Genomic DNA, 16,734 nt, shown 5'->3' with positions numbered 1-16,734 from the left:
AACTTAGAGATGATAACCATACTTTGATACAAATTGTTAGCATCACGAATGAGTGCCCTAAATCAACACCTAAACTAAAATTTAAATTCAGACAGGAACGAATCAAACGAAACGACTAGTCGTAAATGATGAGACATTTTTAAACCATCAAAATAATTTCCCTCCACACACACACACACACACACTCTCTGTCCCGCTGCGCAGTCCCACAATGACTGACACACAGCGCACTGCTCCGTCCTAATTCAAACTGCAAACCCTAATCTCCCCAATTCCCTTCTCCGATTCTTCCACTTCCGATGTCCTCCAACGGCCCCGATGAGCCCTGCAACTCCGAGACCGAACCGGAAACAATAGCCCTAAGAATCAAGCAGAAGCGCTCCCGCCGCGTGAGCTTCGCCGACACCGAGATCACCTCCGTCCACATATTCAACCGCGACGAGGAGTACGACACACCTCCCGACCCCAAGCCCCGACCCAGCTCTCAAAACGACGTCGCACAGGCCGAGAACCCGGTGATAGGGTTTTTTAGGGACTTGGGCGGTGACAGCGACGATTTTAGGGATTCCGATGACGATGACCAAAACGACGACGGGAGGAAGTCGTTTTTCAGGCCAAATGGATCGCCCTCTCCTGGGAGTAGCGTTCCGGGCTCTGCTACCTCCAACGACGGTAAGCTATAAATTTTATCTTATTTTTTTATTAATTAGTAATTAATACACAATTAGGAAAGTAAAGGAAGATTCTTTAGAGGATGTTAGTACTTAATGGCTTATGTAATTGATGCTTTATATTACCAGCTTACGTTATAATCGACTTTAAATTACTCGGAGAGGCTGCAGATAATTGAATTTTTAACTACATAGATTCTTGTTTGTCTAGGTAGTAATTCCACTGAGTAAAAAATTCAAGTGTCTTGGTCGAAAATTATAGTGTTTTTTATGATTTATTTTTGCAGAAGACAATTTCTTTGGCCCTGTATCGGCCAATTTCATTAGACCAGGACGATTATCTGATTCCGCGGCCTCAGATGACATTCATGAAGCTACATTGGATACTACAGCATTTTCAATGCATTACCGCAGTCTTGCAAGGTCAGACTCCGGAGGAGATCTCAAGACCCCAACAGCAGTGCGCCTTGCCTTTGAAGAGAGGATGCCAATCCATAATACCAATGTTACTGATTCTGGAAGTCTCATGTCTCTAACAAAACCGAAGATGCTTACTCCTCAGTCTTCGGTCCCTGCTGATAAGGTTAGAAGTGGCGAAGATTCGAATGACATGAGTATTATAGAAGAAAACCCACATAAGTACGAATATGGAAGACTATCTCCCTCATTAGATGCACTTTTGGCAGCAGGCAGCAAGGATCTGCATGCTGACTCTGTTGCCGTCCCTGCCAGTTCAATGTCACCAAAGGGGGATGAGGTATCTGCATCAGATGAAAATGAGATTGGCCACATGAGAAATGGTAGAACTACTGAAATGGGCAATTTTGGCACTAATGACATGCCTAATGAGGCAGAATCAGTTTCTCGTATCAAGTTGAGTGAGGCAAATGGTGGTTCTTTTCATCAAACTGCTTATGATGCCTCATCTAACAGAGGTCGTAATCCAGCTGCTGGTGACTTCATTGATGGCCAAATCCAGACTCCGAATCAATTAAACAATGTAAGGATGTCTTATGCAATCAGGATTTGATAAACCCATTAGCAGTTTGGTTTGATCTCATCCATTTGGTATTTTAAATTAGTAGATTTGATGATGCATGTCTTAGACTCTTTGTTGTTGTTGTGAGGATTGTGGTTGTGGTGTTGTTAGAAGGGTGAAATTTCATGCACTTGAACCAAAAAGGTTCTGCCAGTGCGTATGATTTTATGTACTTCGAAAACGAGTTTTAATAATGGTTCAAACAGAGTGTCAGTAGCTGATTTGGAAATTTGGAGTGTAGCCATCTTATAGCTTTTGTTGTTTGATAAAATGGATTGCGACTGTTTTGTGGGCGTGGGAAATAAATACTGGACTTTTCTATGGTTGGGTTTTGTAACAAAATAATGTGTGAGAAACCCCCTGTTTACCAAAAAAAAAAAAAAAAAAAAAATAGTATGTGAGAATGAAGGTAATGTAGTAGCTTTTTATGTGAGATTAAGTTGTTTGAGGTTGATGAAATTTGGCTGTTCAAACATGAAGGGTTTCAGTAGAAAAATTTGGAAGTTGGATATTTGGATTGGACAACAGAAGCTGATACTTTAGTTTTCAGCTGGAGTAAATGGCCTCAGTTGCCAAAGATTTTGTCTAGTAGTCTAGTTGCTCTGATGGATGATGATTTATCATATTAAAGTACATTTTTAATTTTAATTTTCATCATGTTATTATTGTAGTTGCATGTCCATAATCAACTTGTTCTATACTGAAATACACATTTTACCATTATTCCATTCGATCTACACCAAAAAGAAACTAAATATCTGTTGTTATCTTATTAATAGCATCATCTTAGAGTTATCATGCTTGACAATTCAGGACTGGTCCTATTCCTGTCGACTTTAGCTTGCATAATTGATGCATTATTAGTGCTTGCATTCTAGTTAACTATTCATTCTATTATATTATATGTTTACATTACCAGTGAAGAAAACGGGAAGTGTTAAAAAATTAGATAAATGTGAGTTTTTGTATCGGTGAACTGATGCACAGGTTTGTTTGCAGGTGAATAAGGAATTTACTGAAGTTGGATCTCCAAGGGATATGAAAAAATTGGAGTTAACTGCTGTTAATGGCAAAGTCCTACCAGAATTCAATAGTGAAGCACTTCAGTTTAATGTGTTTGTCCAGCATGAACCTGTTTATCAACATTCAAGTCAAGGCATGGTTCAAGAATATTCTCTTAAGGAGAAAACATATAATAGAGATCAACATTTGGACCAACAATATAGATCACCGATGGAGGGGTCCACATTATTGTTATCTGCTAGACATCAGCAATCGGTTTGGAATACTCCTAATTTGGCAAGACACTCAAGGATAGTGACTCCATCCTCGAAACAACCAGGTTCCTTTTTAAGTGCGGAACACACAAAACATAATGAGTGGGTTTCATCAATTCAGAAAAGTATTTCTAGATTCACACTTCCTGAGCCTTCTCCTTGTGCTTCTAGTCTCAAAGATGGAATTGAAAAATTAAAATGTAGATTATCAAGTTACTCATCTGTGAATTCTCCCATAAAGAATGTTATGGCTGACATTAGCAAAGATCTCCAATGCAAATTTTCTAATTCTCCTACTGCTTGTTTAGAGAAGCAAACAGCTATGCCTGATCTCAACAGTGGACAGAAAAGCTTATGTAACACGAATAGCAATGGGAATGAGAACCCAATAAACATCAGTATGTTGAGCCAGGTTAACGAGACCACAGACCTTGATAAAGATGAAGAGCCTCAGCATAGCATGGTTACAGACACTCCTTTGAAGGATACATTTGGCACACCAAGAAAAGCAGTGGCTTCACCCTCTCAGCTGTCAATATCAGGAAGCAAAATGACACAGCACCTCTTGATGTTAGAAATTCCCACTGAAGGATTATTGGTTTCTGCTGGAACTGCTCCCATATTGGCAGGTGAGCGAGAAGATAATCCTCCCCATCTGCAAATTGAATCTGAAAAGAACTTCCAATCACCTTCAAGAGGTGCAGTCATTCTAAACTGCCCAGATAAAAGCATTCCAGGTGGAGCAGAACCACTGCATTCTAAACCATATGTCTGCAGCAGCACGACTGAACAATACCTTCAGGTCTGTATATTTGCTAAATTTTAAAGGGACATGGACACGGGGCCTATGTTTTATACCACACAGATTTGTTCGGCTTTGCATTCCATGCTCATTCTATACACAGTAGGCTGGGTGTTGGGCTAATATTTACTCAAATTTGAAAACAGCTTTATATAGTTTCCCATGCTTTAGTTGGCTGCTGTTAAATACTAGGCTGTTCTATTTAGAGATATCATTACTTGTTCTGTGTTGCTTAGGGGTTTGACATTTTGTTCGGCAAATGGTCAATGCAGAGCCCTTCCAGTAAAGAGTCAGCTGAGAACCCCTCCACGAAAGGGCGAACTCAGGGTCCACCCCGGGAGAATCCAATCCTGAATTCTACTGGGAGAAAGGTAACTCAGAGTCCCCTCAAGAAAGTGCCAAGTCAGAGTCCCCACAGGAAAGAATCAACTCCGAGTCCTCCCAGAAAAGAACTTACTCTGAGTCCTGGAAGAGAACCAATTCGAAGTCCCTTTGTGAAAGAGCTAACTCGAAGTCCTATCGTGAGAGACCCAATTCAAAGTCCTATTGTGAGAGAGCCAATTCGTAGTCCCTTCATAAAAGATATGAATTCGAGTCCTTCAAGAAAAGAGTCAACAGATAGCCCCTCCAGGCTGGATTCATCTTATGCAGCTGACACTGAGAATATGCAACCCTTTGCTGGGAAAGGCCTAGTATCTCACGAGTCCAATTCAAATAGTCATCCTAGTAGTGATGACTGTTATCAGGGAGTGTATAATTCACATAGTCCATTTACAGGGCAAGATTCAGAAAAATCTGTTGGACGGAAACGACGAAACCTAGGAATAATTTCTGAGGATGGATACTGTAAAGATATGATCCCCAGCATCCAGAAAAGCCCGAAAGTTCCCAGAAGTGAGAACTGCAATCCAGAGTTCATGCTGCATCAGTCAAATAAAGGTTACGATGGCAGAGTGAAGTGTGGGGGCGATACAACATGGAAGTGCTGGACTGATGTGTGTGTACTATTTCATGTTTTGTGATAATCTACTTGAATAGCCAGGTTTTCTGGCAGATATGATAAGTATTTTATTTTCATACCTTTTCTTACTTCAGTTTTCCCTCTTGCAGATTTTAGTAAAATTCTCAGGAGATACGGAACAACTGCTTTCTCCATTGGCAAGAAAACTAAATTTAAGAGCGGTATATTCCTTTTTTTAATTACTTCCTCCCAAGTAAAATCTAATCTGGGTGATAGAATTAACCATCTTATGGTTAGGCTTGTTATCTGTATCTGTTGGTTGACATTGCTGTTTTATCATGATCATGTAGATCGGTGTGCTGGATGATATGCTGGTCCACCTATTGAAGGCTAAAAAATATGGGACATTGTGTTCTGAGGTCCAGTCTCAGGTTTGCTGAATTAAATGGTCAATCAGGGTCTGTTATGGACATGTTTACATATTATAGTCGGACCAGATAGCATTCTTTAAATCTAATAGAACTTCTACACTTTCAATTTTTATGCTAATAATGGTATTTAATGTGTACAGAAGTTCGACTGCATCAATGTTGGGCATAAAAGGTGGTGTCTTTCATCATGCCTTTTTTTTTTTTTTTTGCGAATTCTTACCTGTCCAGGAATGTGTGTTAGCTTAATAAGCATTGACATTAACCTTTGCAGAGTAGCTGAAGCAAGATTGCTGCTTTATAAAATAGTGTATGAAAAGGCAAAATTGCAGTTAATGCAAGTGAAGCGCGATAAATTACAGGTTTGCATTTTTTTTTAAATATTAATTAAGGTTGGCTCTCTTATGTTTTTCATTTCTAGATGTGCATACAGTTCGTCACCTGGACTTATACTTGCCTGCAGAGTAGAGTACAGCTCTTACGCTCTGCAATTCAGAAGTCTCAGATGCTGAAATTGAATTACATTCGTTGTCAGTCTGAACCTAGTGAATGGCAGACTCATGTTGATGATAGTCATCATCAGTCCTCTCTAGTTAATTCTGAGGGTGAACAAGAGGTAATCATCAACTCTATTTACCATTTTCTTTGTCCCTGTAATCGTAGCTTCAGTAATTGTTCTTGCCAATTTATCTGTCCAGTGTTTCTCTAATTTTTAATAGAAGGATTTTAAACACTTACGAAAACTGTTACAAAGATTATAAACCAGAGAAACCTTTTGTAACTACAAAGCAAGGTGAATGATTTTTTTTGTTTTTTTTTTATTTTTAAAAAGCCATTACATGAGAATGTATATATGCAATTGAAATGTGATTTTATTAATTTCTAGGCAGACCCTACTTTATTGGGAATATATTAATCAGAGTTAAGTACTATTCTTTAAAGTTTTCCTGTGAACCAAATTCGAAGAAAGATGCAGTAAATAAAATTATTAGTAGAATTTGAAAACAGGTGACAGGTTTCTGTTATAAAACGTTCCAGAAAATTAAATAAGATGAATACAGCATAAGAAAACCGTTCTTCTTCCTTTGTCTTTCTCAAACAACCAGTTCAGCTTATAGATATTACAAAAAATAATTATGTGAAGATAATGAAATTTCAGGTCATGAGTTTTGTTTATATAAACCTTTTATTGTCAGGCTTCCGATGATAATGTAAGCACAATGAGGCAGGAGCTTAAAGCTTTAGACAGAGATGTAAAAAAGTTAAGCAATTTCTTTCACATCCACTGCAAGTTGAAAGGAGAACCAAGTTGCGCCGATGCTATTTCATTAGTTCAACATCAACTGAAGACAAGAGCATGTTGCAGGATTATATGTCATGATTTACAGGTATTTTTTACGTGATATGACTTTTTTCAGACACGAAATAAATGACTTATTTTTCTAAGAGACACCTATGATTTCAACAGCTATGGAATATTGATCATTTTGAGATTAAGAATGGCCATTACAACATTCTTCTCAGCTATCACGGTTATGTCTTGCAAAGGTTTTTTCTCGTTCTCTTTGGATGTTCTTTTGGCTAAGTCATGGACATTTTCTTTCTTGTTACAAAATTCAAGTATGACATGTGATTTCATGCTGATGATATATACAGGTTTATGGGTACTGTGGGCCCAACATCAAACATAGCCATCTCACACAATATGAATGATATAAAAATCACAAAGGTACTGAGGTCATTAGGTTGTTTATTTTACTATTCTTTTTCTAAATGGTTATTTTTTTGGACGTCAGGAATTCCCAAACATGGATGTTCAAGTTGCATTTGGTTTTGTGCTAAATGCTGAGGTCACCAAAAAAAGTTCTGAGTTGAGATGTTCGCCTTTGGCACAAGAAACACAAGTATGTTACTATTTAAGTGAATGGAATATTACGTGCATTAGTTATAGTAATTGTGATACTGGGTTTCAATTCCCATAGGTCAAAGTGGATAATATGTTTCCAACTCCACATTCTATACTGCTTTTTCACTTTGGTCTATATATAATGCAGGTAACCCGTTCACTGCTAAGAAATCTGCTAGACGTGGTTGAGGAAGTGCACCTGGCTCGATTTGAGATTGTAAATTTGATTCAAACAAATTTTCAAACTTCATCTGGTAACAAAATCTACTCCTCTAAATGTGATAACCAATTTGTTTATCTGAACTTTCACCATCATTCACTGAATAAATTTTTGGCTCACCTTCACATATAAAGTTATTTTTGTACTAAATTGTTGGTTATATGTTCTTGTTTATAGCTGAGCAGCTTGATCTGAAGCTTTGTTTCCTTAACTTTAAGAGTGGTAGACAAGTGGCACTGACTCTTGACGTGACCTGTTTGAAAAGGTACAATCCTATCCAATTTCCTTGACTATCTCGTTGCTTATTTAATTTGGAAATTTATACCATATGAATTGGCTTCATATAGTTGAACGAGTCACATATAAACAGTATTAAAGTATTCTGTCACTGCTGTAAATTCCTGTTGCAGTTTTAGGTTTTGTGCCCATTTATCCGTTCTTTGTACCCGTATGCATTTAATCATGTTACTTGGCCCAACAAATACATTTAGATTCCTAAACAATACTACACTCTTCTGTTTTTATTTAGGTTCGTACGTGATGACTCGTGGGTATCATGATCATCATGTGTGGTTTAACAATGCAATAATAATAATAATGCACTTCAAAACTGCCCTCCTTGTCTTTACCACCTTAAAGCTCTCCGAAATGCTATATGGACTACTTGTGATTATCTGCAAATGTTCGTTGTTCGTCTGTCAGTATCCTCTATGCCTTTCATACCTCAATGTGCTTTATACGCACATATACCTTAGTGCTTTTGAATAAATAGTGACTTGTTTGTTGCACATATACCTAGTGCTTTGAATAAATAGTGACTTGTTTGTTGGTTTCTGGACAGTGGGATTTATCCCTCGGAGATCCTTCCACATCAGATACAGGCTTCCGAATCTGCAGTAGAAAAGCCGCTGCCTGAGTCACTTTTAGCTGAAATACGAGCTGCAGCCGATTGTCTTGATTCTGGATATACGAGAATAATGAGGCTCTGCAAGTGTATCTCCAACGTGGTGTAACTTCACGCACAGAGTATCTCCAAGGGAGGTCAAACGCGTCGCCAATACATCGTTGGAATTTACCTTAGGTCACCCTAGTTGCATATTTAGCTAAAGATAGTTCGATAACTCGGGTTTTTCACCCAAATCCTATTGGGCAGACTCTTGTAATCGAGTTCTATCGCTCGAACCGTGCAGGGTCGCTAACATATTGAACTTGGCGAGGTTGAGCACACATTCTTATCTTTTGTTGTAAGTTCCAACATTTACGATCAGCAATGTCTTCGTATTTTTGCTATTGACGACCAAAAGAAAGAACAAATTGTTAGTAGGGTTTTGGAAGGGGACAAATTTATTTATTTATTTTTCAGACCAAAAGAAAAGTGGAAAAGGAATATTTTGTTGCTGCAATGTCGACTAGTACTTGGATCTACCAGAGGACATGATAGAAGTCTAGGGTTGAAGGGGTAGAGGAAGATCTAGGAAAACTTTGGAAGAGACTTTAAGAAAAGACTTAGAGTACTTGGATCTAACGGATGATATGATACAGAATCAAATATAATAATATTTTAGGATTCATATAGTCGATCCTACTTAATGAAAAAAAAGGTGTTTTTGTTGTTGTTGCAACGTCGACTAGATATTTTCTGAAAAATTGGAATCTCCAATTTAAATGGACAGGTGTATCTGTCTTTGTGGCCTACCAAAATCTATTTTTGGCTTGTAGGGTAGAAGATATTTGTCCCAAAAAAATAAAAAAGTGCAAGATATTTTCTTGATCTTTTTAATCCCGGAAAAAATCTGAGTTGAATGGTCAATTGGCACCCAACCTGTTTCATACGGGTAGTAGCCTCGGTGGACTTTTATCCATATTTGTTACGAAATATACTTTCTGGTTTTCTAAAATTGTATCTGGGCGTAGATTTTTAAGGGACAAGTTGAGATTTTCACTTGGGCAAAATGGTAATGTGCAAGAGTTTGTCCAATGGAGAACTCATGAGTCATAACTGATTGACGTGCCCTATGCTGAGTTTGAGGGTTGCTACTGATAGTTGTCTTTCAACTCTCATTAACGGTTTTGATAGTCATTCGCTCGAGCAAAATAGTAATCGGCAAGAGTTTGTCCATTGAATAACTCAGCTGTTGGCGTGCCCTGTGTTGAGTTTGAGAAACGCTATTGATAATCGTTTTTAAACATGTATTAACGGTTGACAGTCATTCACAAGCATGAACACGCTTGAGTTTGAAAAAATGCTACATAATTTACCTTTACAACCACAAACAGTTAATAGCCACTCATGCGTAATGAATTTTCTCACCTCCAATTTGAAAACGATTATGACAATCTAACGCTCTTGACGTTGATGGATTTGTAGGTCCCACAAGCACATGCTAATTGTCCCTACGCACGAGTTTTCCTTACTATTGTTCATGTGTGACTTCTATATATATCTTTTTTTTTTTTTAAGTAATATATTTACATTAAAGGGGGAGATGAGTTCGACTAAGCCACACAATAGGCAACCTAATTTGATATCAAATTCACCATCCCTTGTTAACGCAAACATGTTGAAAGAGATATTAATAGATTGATACGCATTTGATAGCATAGCGTTACAAAAACAATCCTCTAAATCTGAAGTTTGATTTTTTTGTGAAAGATTAGCTTATATTTAATAATTAATAAATTATAAATTAAGGATGTTCTGGTTTATAGATTTAGGTCAACTTCTTAATTTTCTTCCTTTTTTGGTGGACTTAAATGATATGCTAATTGCTAGTTGCTAATATAATACACGTTAATGGTCTCTTTTAGCCTTTGTCAATGGCATGGGGAGTCGCTGCCACTGGTAAGTCTGGAAGACTGGTAGTAGTAGTCCAGCAGATATTCCAGTCCAGGGAGGACCAGCAGATGGTCCAGCCCAGGGAGCACCGAGAGGATAGGATATTATGTGGGCACCGTGGCTTGATGTGAGAGAAACAAATTGTTCACAAGAAGGTTAGTTTGGTACATACACACAAAAATTTGACAGATGGCCAAAAGGGTAGCACTTTTTGTGAGAGTGGGGTTTGTAAGTTGGGACGGATCCTTTTTATCGGAGAGATTCATGATCATGTTTGTTTATCGTATATTAAGAGATCATAAATAATTTAAAGTTTAAAATTTAAAATCAAATATAAATAGTAACTAACGAAAACTGACCGTACAATGTAAGATGAACAATTACGATCACAAGATCCTTCGGATCCCCAAGAAAATGATTCGGCGAGGATCATTTTCCTGTAAGTTGAATCTCACATGTCTTTTCTTTGGCCTGCCTTATCTCTTATTACAATTAGCTGAGCACTAATCACAATACATAATACACTGGTTACCTTAATACATTTGATTAAGCTCATCTAATATACTTAGCTTCCTATCACCTCCCACTTTTTCTTGTTGCTTCCAACTCCTTTGGGGTTTTGGCCATTTGTAAGAATTTTGTATGATAAACAAGAGAGTTGATAGATGGATAACTACCCTAGCTTTTAGGACGTAAAATTACTTGCATTTGGTTGTATATTCATTTGTCTTTATTACTCTTGTTACAAAACGAGTCACGTAGCTTTGCGAGGAGAAAATAGAGATAAACGAAGATGGCAAGTCTAGGGCTTGTTTCCTTTTGATGTACCACAAAAAAATGATAGTTAATCCTAACTTTGGATAACAACTTACATGCAACGCGTTAACTTTTTTCTTTGTATTTGATTGTCTCGTTCCATGATGCAGCATGTGTTGGCCTGAGATGGTTGAATGACCAAAACACAAAACCTTGTGAGTAACGGCTGACCTGAGGCTCTAGCAGCCATTGAAGCCGATGTGAAGAGTTTGAAGTATGCGGAAGCAACTTTGAACGCCTATAGTCTTCTACAAATCATAAGAAGTCTATATGTTGTGTTGTAGGGTTTGCATGGACTGCTAGGATTATATAGCTGTTAGGTTATGACTTCTGTTTATTCAAACCCCTCCACACCCCCATATAATATGATATCAGTTTTGGTGAATAATATCAAGACGTTAATGACAGTAACTTGCCCTTTAAGACAAAACGATGGACAAGCTAATTATATGTGATTTCATGTAATCATGATATTAGACTCCAATTACATTCCTATTGATTTGTAGGATCATTTTAAGGTTAATTTATGTTGGAGTTCCAATCCAACGTTAATGCTAGAATTCAAATCCAACATCATGTAGTCACGTGAGGAAAGTACAAACACAAATGAATATACACCTCGTTGAGTGTAAATTTTTTTTCCTGATTAGATTAACTCAATGCTATATTAGATATACAAAATTGTCATTTAAAACCACGAAGACAAGTGAATATACACCTAAATTTCTTTCCTAATTAACTCCAATGCTATAAATGGCATAGAATCTGTCATTTTTAGAAAGGTAAGAAAAGGTATATTCACACACACCAACCTCAATAAATTATGGTTATCCTATTCAATCATGTAGAGTATAAGGTGAGGTGCATGCACCATAGTTATGATAGGACTTAGGTGTGAAAAGTGCAAATATAGGCTGTAGTGGGATCACATATTATGTCATGGAGTTATGACTCATTAGAGCACGATTATCATTATTGGCCTATTATTGTTGAATGTCAAATTAATAATTGTATATGGAGACTTTGCCTTCACTTTTTGGGGTGTCTTTGTGTTGTTGATATCAAGTTGCCTCATCAACACTCATATGAAGGTTTCTAGAGCTTTAAGGATTGGATTTTGGGGATGTAGTAGCAAATTAAGAGAGTGCAAAAGAAAAATACCCTAAGATTGGATTGGATGGCCGTCTAAGACATCAAAATCAAACGAAAACTCAAATCAAATATCGAAACGGATGTGAATTGGTCAGTGGACGAAGATGATGTGTCCGTCTTTTTTCATAGGAATTCAGATATCCTACCTTGTTAATAAGAATATTATTTTGTCATCAGTCGAAAAAAGGGGACATGTGTAAGTTAAGTCGGTTGTCTAATCCATTGTGTTTACACTTAGATCTGAAGTCAAATCTCTGTTCGTACAAACCAGATTAGAGTTTTATTTTTGTCAAGTGTAAGAATTTTATTTAAATTCTAATTAAAACTTTGCATCAACCGTTAAGATATTAAAAGGTCGAATTAGCTCTATATGATCCTATCTAGATTAGTTTAGAACATTACTTTGTAAGAAAATAAACCAAAAAAAGAAAAGAACCATAAACAAAAACAAAAAATCATCAAAAAAAAAAATGTAAAAAAATCAGACCAAGGGGAAAAAGAAAAACAAATAAACAGAAAATCTAGGGACAGATGTAAGATAAGTGATTAGGACACATGACATGCCAAATCATGTGGGATTAGATTAAGGACCATGTGGAAGCACTTTTGACAACTTGTACACCTTATTTCCATATACCAAAAAGGAAAATAAAAAATTCCCAAAAAATCCCAAAGATAAAACAGAGAATCAGAGAGATATTAAGAGGGAGTTAGCTTCAAAATTAAATATCAGTTTTATACGATGGGGGGACCTAGAAAAGTGAAGGGCCTAACTTTTTCCCTGCACTAGGAAAATGACAGGGACCCACACAAGTAATGCACTTTTTATCAACTTTGCTGAAGTCACCATCTTTTGGAGCCCCTCTGACACCAAAACAACAACATTAAGCTTATGCTCACACCCACCCCTCCTCCCCAACCCAATCTTTCTATCTTTTCCATCTCCACATAAGAAAGAACAACAAATTTGGGTGAAAAAACCCCAAAAAGTTCATATCTTTAGGAGTCCTTCAGAAATATCAAAAGCTGTTTGTCTACAGATCTTATCCTCCTCTCCCTTTCTCTTGGTAAGGTTTCCCCGAATGCTCTCTCTGTCTGTTGGTTTTTTGTTTTCTGTTACTATTTTTCAGGCTTATTTATACTTCAAAGTTTTATTGGGTGTTTGTAATGGATTTACTTTGATATTTCCTCTGTTGGTGGGTCTGATAATTCTTATCTGAAAAATCAGATGGTGAAGAAATAATATATAGGGCCTAATTGAACTACCCTTTTATTCATTTTTTTGTTTTGAAGAGAAATTTGAAGCCAAAATCTTTGCTGCAAAACTTGTTTAATCTGTTAAATTCACCCAAAATATTCTACCTTTTGTGTTTTTGGTGATGCAAGTTTGTTAAAGGCTTTTGCTTTTTCAACTTTCTGATTATATTTTCTTGTCCAAATACATCTGCAAATTTGGTTTTTGTATGAATTTTTCTTTTTTTTTTTTTTTTTTTTTTTAACAAAATAAACATGTTTGTGAAGCTCTTGTTTGAAAGGATGTTTTAGATATTTAGATCCATTTTTTTTAACCAATTTTTCAGATTAGTAATCATAGCATCTCCTACAATTGACATAGTAACTTCCCTGTTTCAATAGGCAAAAAACGAACCTTTTTGTTGTTCTTGTTTCGAATTTGTTCTCTACGAAAACTTGTTCGTGTTCTTCTTGTAAGATCTTTTTACAGCAGTAATACTGATTTTGTGTTAATGATGTTGTTTGAAGGTTGTAGTGAGATACACTCGGCAGAATTGTGGTCTTTCTGAGAAGCTAGTTTCGGTTGGATTCGCATTCAATTTGGATAAATTGGAGAAGATTTGATTAGAAGAGAGAAAAAAGTTGAACCATGGGTTACCTGTGTGACTACTGCCAGGTTCAAAGGTCCATGGTGCACTGCCGGTCTGATGCGGCATGCTTGTGTTTATCGTGTGACAGAAATGTCCACTCCGCAAATGCCCTGTCTAGGCGTCACTTGAGAACACTTCTTTGCGAAAGATGCAATTCACAACCTGCATCAGTTAGATGCACAGAAGAGAGAGTGTCTCTTTGTCAGAATTGTGATTGGATGGGTCACCAAGCATCGACTTCAGCATCTGGACATAAGAGGCAAACCCTCAATTGTTACTCCGGCTGCCCATCATCTGCCGAACTGTCGTCTATCTGGTCATTCGTATCAGATTTACCTTTTAACGGAGAATCTACTTGCGAGCAGGAAATGGGATTGATGAGCATCGCTGATAACGGCACCAGAAGTGATTGGAGCCAAACTGAAAGTAACACTAGGCAAAGTGCATCTGGTGCGGATGAAGTGAATGCTGCGCATTCAATGGAGAAATCTGGTATTCTGGTTGGTTCCTCTTCGGTGCCTGAACGTAGTCATGCTCGTCATGTTGTTGGCCAGCTGACCGGATCTGTAAATGCTTCATTGCCTAAGGTAATTTTTATTCCAAAATTATGATCTTAATACAGTATTGGGTACAGTCATGTGTATGATTTTGTTCTAAGTTTGAAGTTTCTTCATCAATGACCTTTGGAATTTCGTGTTATGATTATACAGCTGTACTCTCATGGGGGCAAAGGTACTGGACTCCCCGAAGACGATGACCTTTATGATGATTTAGATATGGATGAAATGGAATTGAATCTTGAAAATTATGAAGAACTGTTTGGTGTATCTCTCAATCACTCTGAAGAGCTTTTCAAGAATGGCGGGATTGATAGCTTGTTTGGGGCAAAGAACGTGTCCAGGGATTGTCAAGATGCGGTTGCTGCTGAGGTAATTTTGTCTCCTTATTTTCGTGCTTTATGATGCTCGGACTTTCGACATCTGTTTTTGTTCATTGCCTGGGCGCTTGTCTTAGACTAGACTACTGTATAACTAAAAATTGCTTTCTTTATCTTACAAGTAGCCGTTCTGAACTTTTTGGGTTTTTCTTTTGAATATTTCTTAACGTAGTTGGTAAAGTATGTCCAGATTTGAGTTTATAAAATGTATTTGTAGTTAACTAATAGTGCTTTTTTCCAGGGGTCTTCAATTGGACTGGGAAATGCTCCACAGCCAGCGTGCAGTAACGCGGCATCTGCTGATTCTGTAATGAGTACGAAAACTGATCCAGTTATCTGCTTTCCAGCAAAACAAGCACATTCAAACCTTTCGTTTTCGGGCGTCACTGGAGAGAGTAGTGCTGGTGATTGTCAAGATTGTGGAGCGTCCTCAAAGCTTCTCATGGGAGAGCCGCCATGGTGTCATCCTTGCCCTGAGAGTTCCATGCAGTCAGCTAACCGTAATAATGCTGTTATGCGTTACAAGGAAAAGAAGAAGGCTCGCAAGTAAGTGTACTCCAAAAAGTAAATATATTAGCAAGCGTGCACACACAAACCACTATTTGTTCTTCATTCATTTATTAAGCCAGCAATCGTTTTCTAGTTTCTTTGCCACTTTGTTTGATCACTTCTTGGAGTAGTCGTATGTTTGTTTCTTATTATTCGCCGTTTATAGAGATTTAACCATGTAGGATACCTTGATTTCACTCTATACTTACCTCTGGATGAAGTGGTTACACTTTGACGGAAGTCTTATTTGGTTATGAAATTTCATGCTATCTATTGAACATCTATATTTTCTGTTGTCCTTTCGATAGGTTTGAGAAAAGGGTGAGGTATGCTTCTCGCAAAGCACGGGCTGATGTAAGAAAGCGTGTCAAGGGCCGCTTCATTAAAGCTGGTGAAGCTTATGACTATGACCCTTTGAACCAGGCCAGAACCAGAAGCTACTGAGTACAATTTTTAACAATGTTATATAATATAAAAGACGATTTGATCCTTATTACGCAATGGTAGATGAAGTTGATGCATCTTTTCCTTGTGCAGTGAAAAGCTGTATGATTGTATCACAGGGCCTTGGTTTCATTGAAAGAGAAGGGTTGATGCAAACGGCCAGGTTCTGATGCTTCACTAATAAAGTGGAGGAGCAGATTTCTGATTCTAATCACCATGACAGATTGACTGATCGTGACATTATTCAGAGCGTTCGTTTCCCTTTTATGTTTCTCTGGCCGAAGTTCATCTGTTCAATTATTCTCCCTGGAGGATTCACATTGGTCTTCCAAACCATTACTATGCTTGATGCCTTGATTATCCCTGTTATTATATTTTGTCCTCCTGCTCCGATGACTCCTATAAAAAGCGGCTGCCATGGCGTCTTTGCAGCTGAACTTGTAGTTTCCGGTCATTAGGTTAGCCTTGGATTGCTATTTTCCCCCTTTTTTCTGTTCATTTGACATGCACATGATCTGTACGTATGCCGTTGAGTGTTATGAGCTCTGACCTAAGAGTTAAACTCGGACTTGTAAATTTCTCTTTCATTTTTGTTGGCCTGGGTAGACAAGAACGGGATGGTTTACATATGCAGTTTAGGGAGATTAGTTTGTAGTTTCTTTATACCGATAAGAGGAGGGGGATGTTAATTCGCTGCCGTTGCCGTAAGATGTAGTATCTTAATTGGAATACAGTTCACCTTGTAATTCTAGTGTGTAGCATCTCATGTACTGTCAATAAATTTTGCACCGTTCTTTCGGTTGCAGGACAAAA

The 16,734-nt window shown here is 37.6% G+C and overlaps 2 protein-coding genes across 4 annotated transcripts; both read left to right on the top strand.

Moving 5' to 3' along the window:
- The first annotated feature begins 174 nt into the window (after positions 1-174).
- Positions 175-8,594, top strand: LOC103951819. Of its 2 annotated transcripts, none has more exons than XM_048579281.1 (16): positions 175-672; positions 959-1,671; positions 2,710-3,789; positions 4,062-4,784; positions 4,900-4,971; positions 5,101-5,169; positions 5,322-5,353; positions 5,453-5,540; positions 5,642-5,794; positions 6,375-6,566; positions 6,647-6,726; positions 6,835-6,907; positions 6,975-7,082; positions 7,233-7,338; positions 7,482-7,569; positions 8,146-8,594. In XM_048579281.1, the coding sequence occupies exons 1-16, from the start codon at positions 300-302 to the stop codon at positions 8,315-8,317; spliced, it is 4,122 nt and encodes a 1,373-aa protein (XP_048435238.1). In that variant the 5' UTR covers positions 175-299; the 3' UTR covers positions 8,318-8,594. The 2 variants fall into 2 exon arrangements, with proteins under 2 accessions (XP_048435238.1, XP_048435237.1); XM_048579280.1 differs by having other exon boundaries at positions 5,101-5,181.
- Positions 8,595-12,957: 4,363 nt separating this feature from the next.
- LOC103951792 (zinc finger protein CONSTANS-LIKE 9) lies at positions 12,958-16,734 on the top strand. 2 transcript variants are annotated; one of them, XM_009363246.3, is made up of 6 exons: positions 12,958-13,175; positions 13,870-14,578; positions 14,702-14,920; positions 15,170-15,474; positions 15,786-15,900; positions 16,015-16,734. In XM_009363246.3, exons 2-6 carry the CDS (start codon positions 13,991-13,993, stop codon positions 16,015-16,017), a joined length of 1,230 nt encoding a protein of 409 aa, XP_009361521.1. In that variant the 5' UTR covers positions 12,958-13,175; positions 13,870-13,990; the 3' UTR covers positions 16,018-16,734. The 2 variants fall into 2 exon arrangements, with proteins under 2 accessions (XP_009361521.1, XP_009361520.1); XM_009363245.3 differs by having other exon boundaries at positions 15,786-15,921.

This window comes from the organism of the source record quoted next, unplaced genomic scaffold, assembly GCF_019419815.1.
Source record: "Pyrus x bretschneideri cultivar Hongxiangsu unplaced genomic scaffold, Pyrus_bretschneideri_v1 Contig13, whole genome shotgun sequence".
NCBI lineage: Eukaryota > Viridiplantae > Streptophyta > Magnoliopsida > Rosales > Rosaceae > Pyrus > Pyrus x bretschneideri.
This window is presented reverse-complemented; position numbering and strand designations above follow the sequence as displayed.

What these genes read in the sequence shown, in the direction of transcription:
- LOC103951819 (XM_048579280.1), top strand. Translation starts at nt 300, where the DNA reads ATGTCCTCCAACGGCCCCGATGAGCCCTGCAACTCCGAGACCGAACCG. An exon ending in CTCTGCTACCTCCAACGACG is followed by an intron (nt 673 to 958) that starts GTAAGCTATAAA and finishes TTATTTTTGCAG; the next exon opens with AAGACAATTTCTTTGGCCCT. An exon ending in ATGATATAAAAATCACAAAG is followed by an intron (nt 6,908 to 6,974) that starts GTACTGAGGTCA and finishes TTTGGACGTCAG; the next exon opens with GAATTCCCAAACATGGATGT.
- LOC103951792 (XM_009363245.3), top strand. Translation starts at nt 13,991, where the DNA reads ATGGGTTACCTGTGTGACTACTGCCAGGTTCAAAGGTCCATGGTGCAC. An exon ending in TAAATGCTTCATTGCCTAAG is followed by an intron (nt 14,579 to 14,701) that starts GTAATTTTTATT and finishes ATGATTATACAG; the next exon opens with CTGTACTCTCATGGGGGCAA. An exon ending in GAAAAGAAGAAGGCTCGCAA is followed by an intron (nt 15,475 to 15,785) that starts GTAAGTGTACTC and finishes TCCTTTCGATAG; the next exon opens with GTTTGAGAAAAGGGTGAGGT.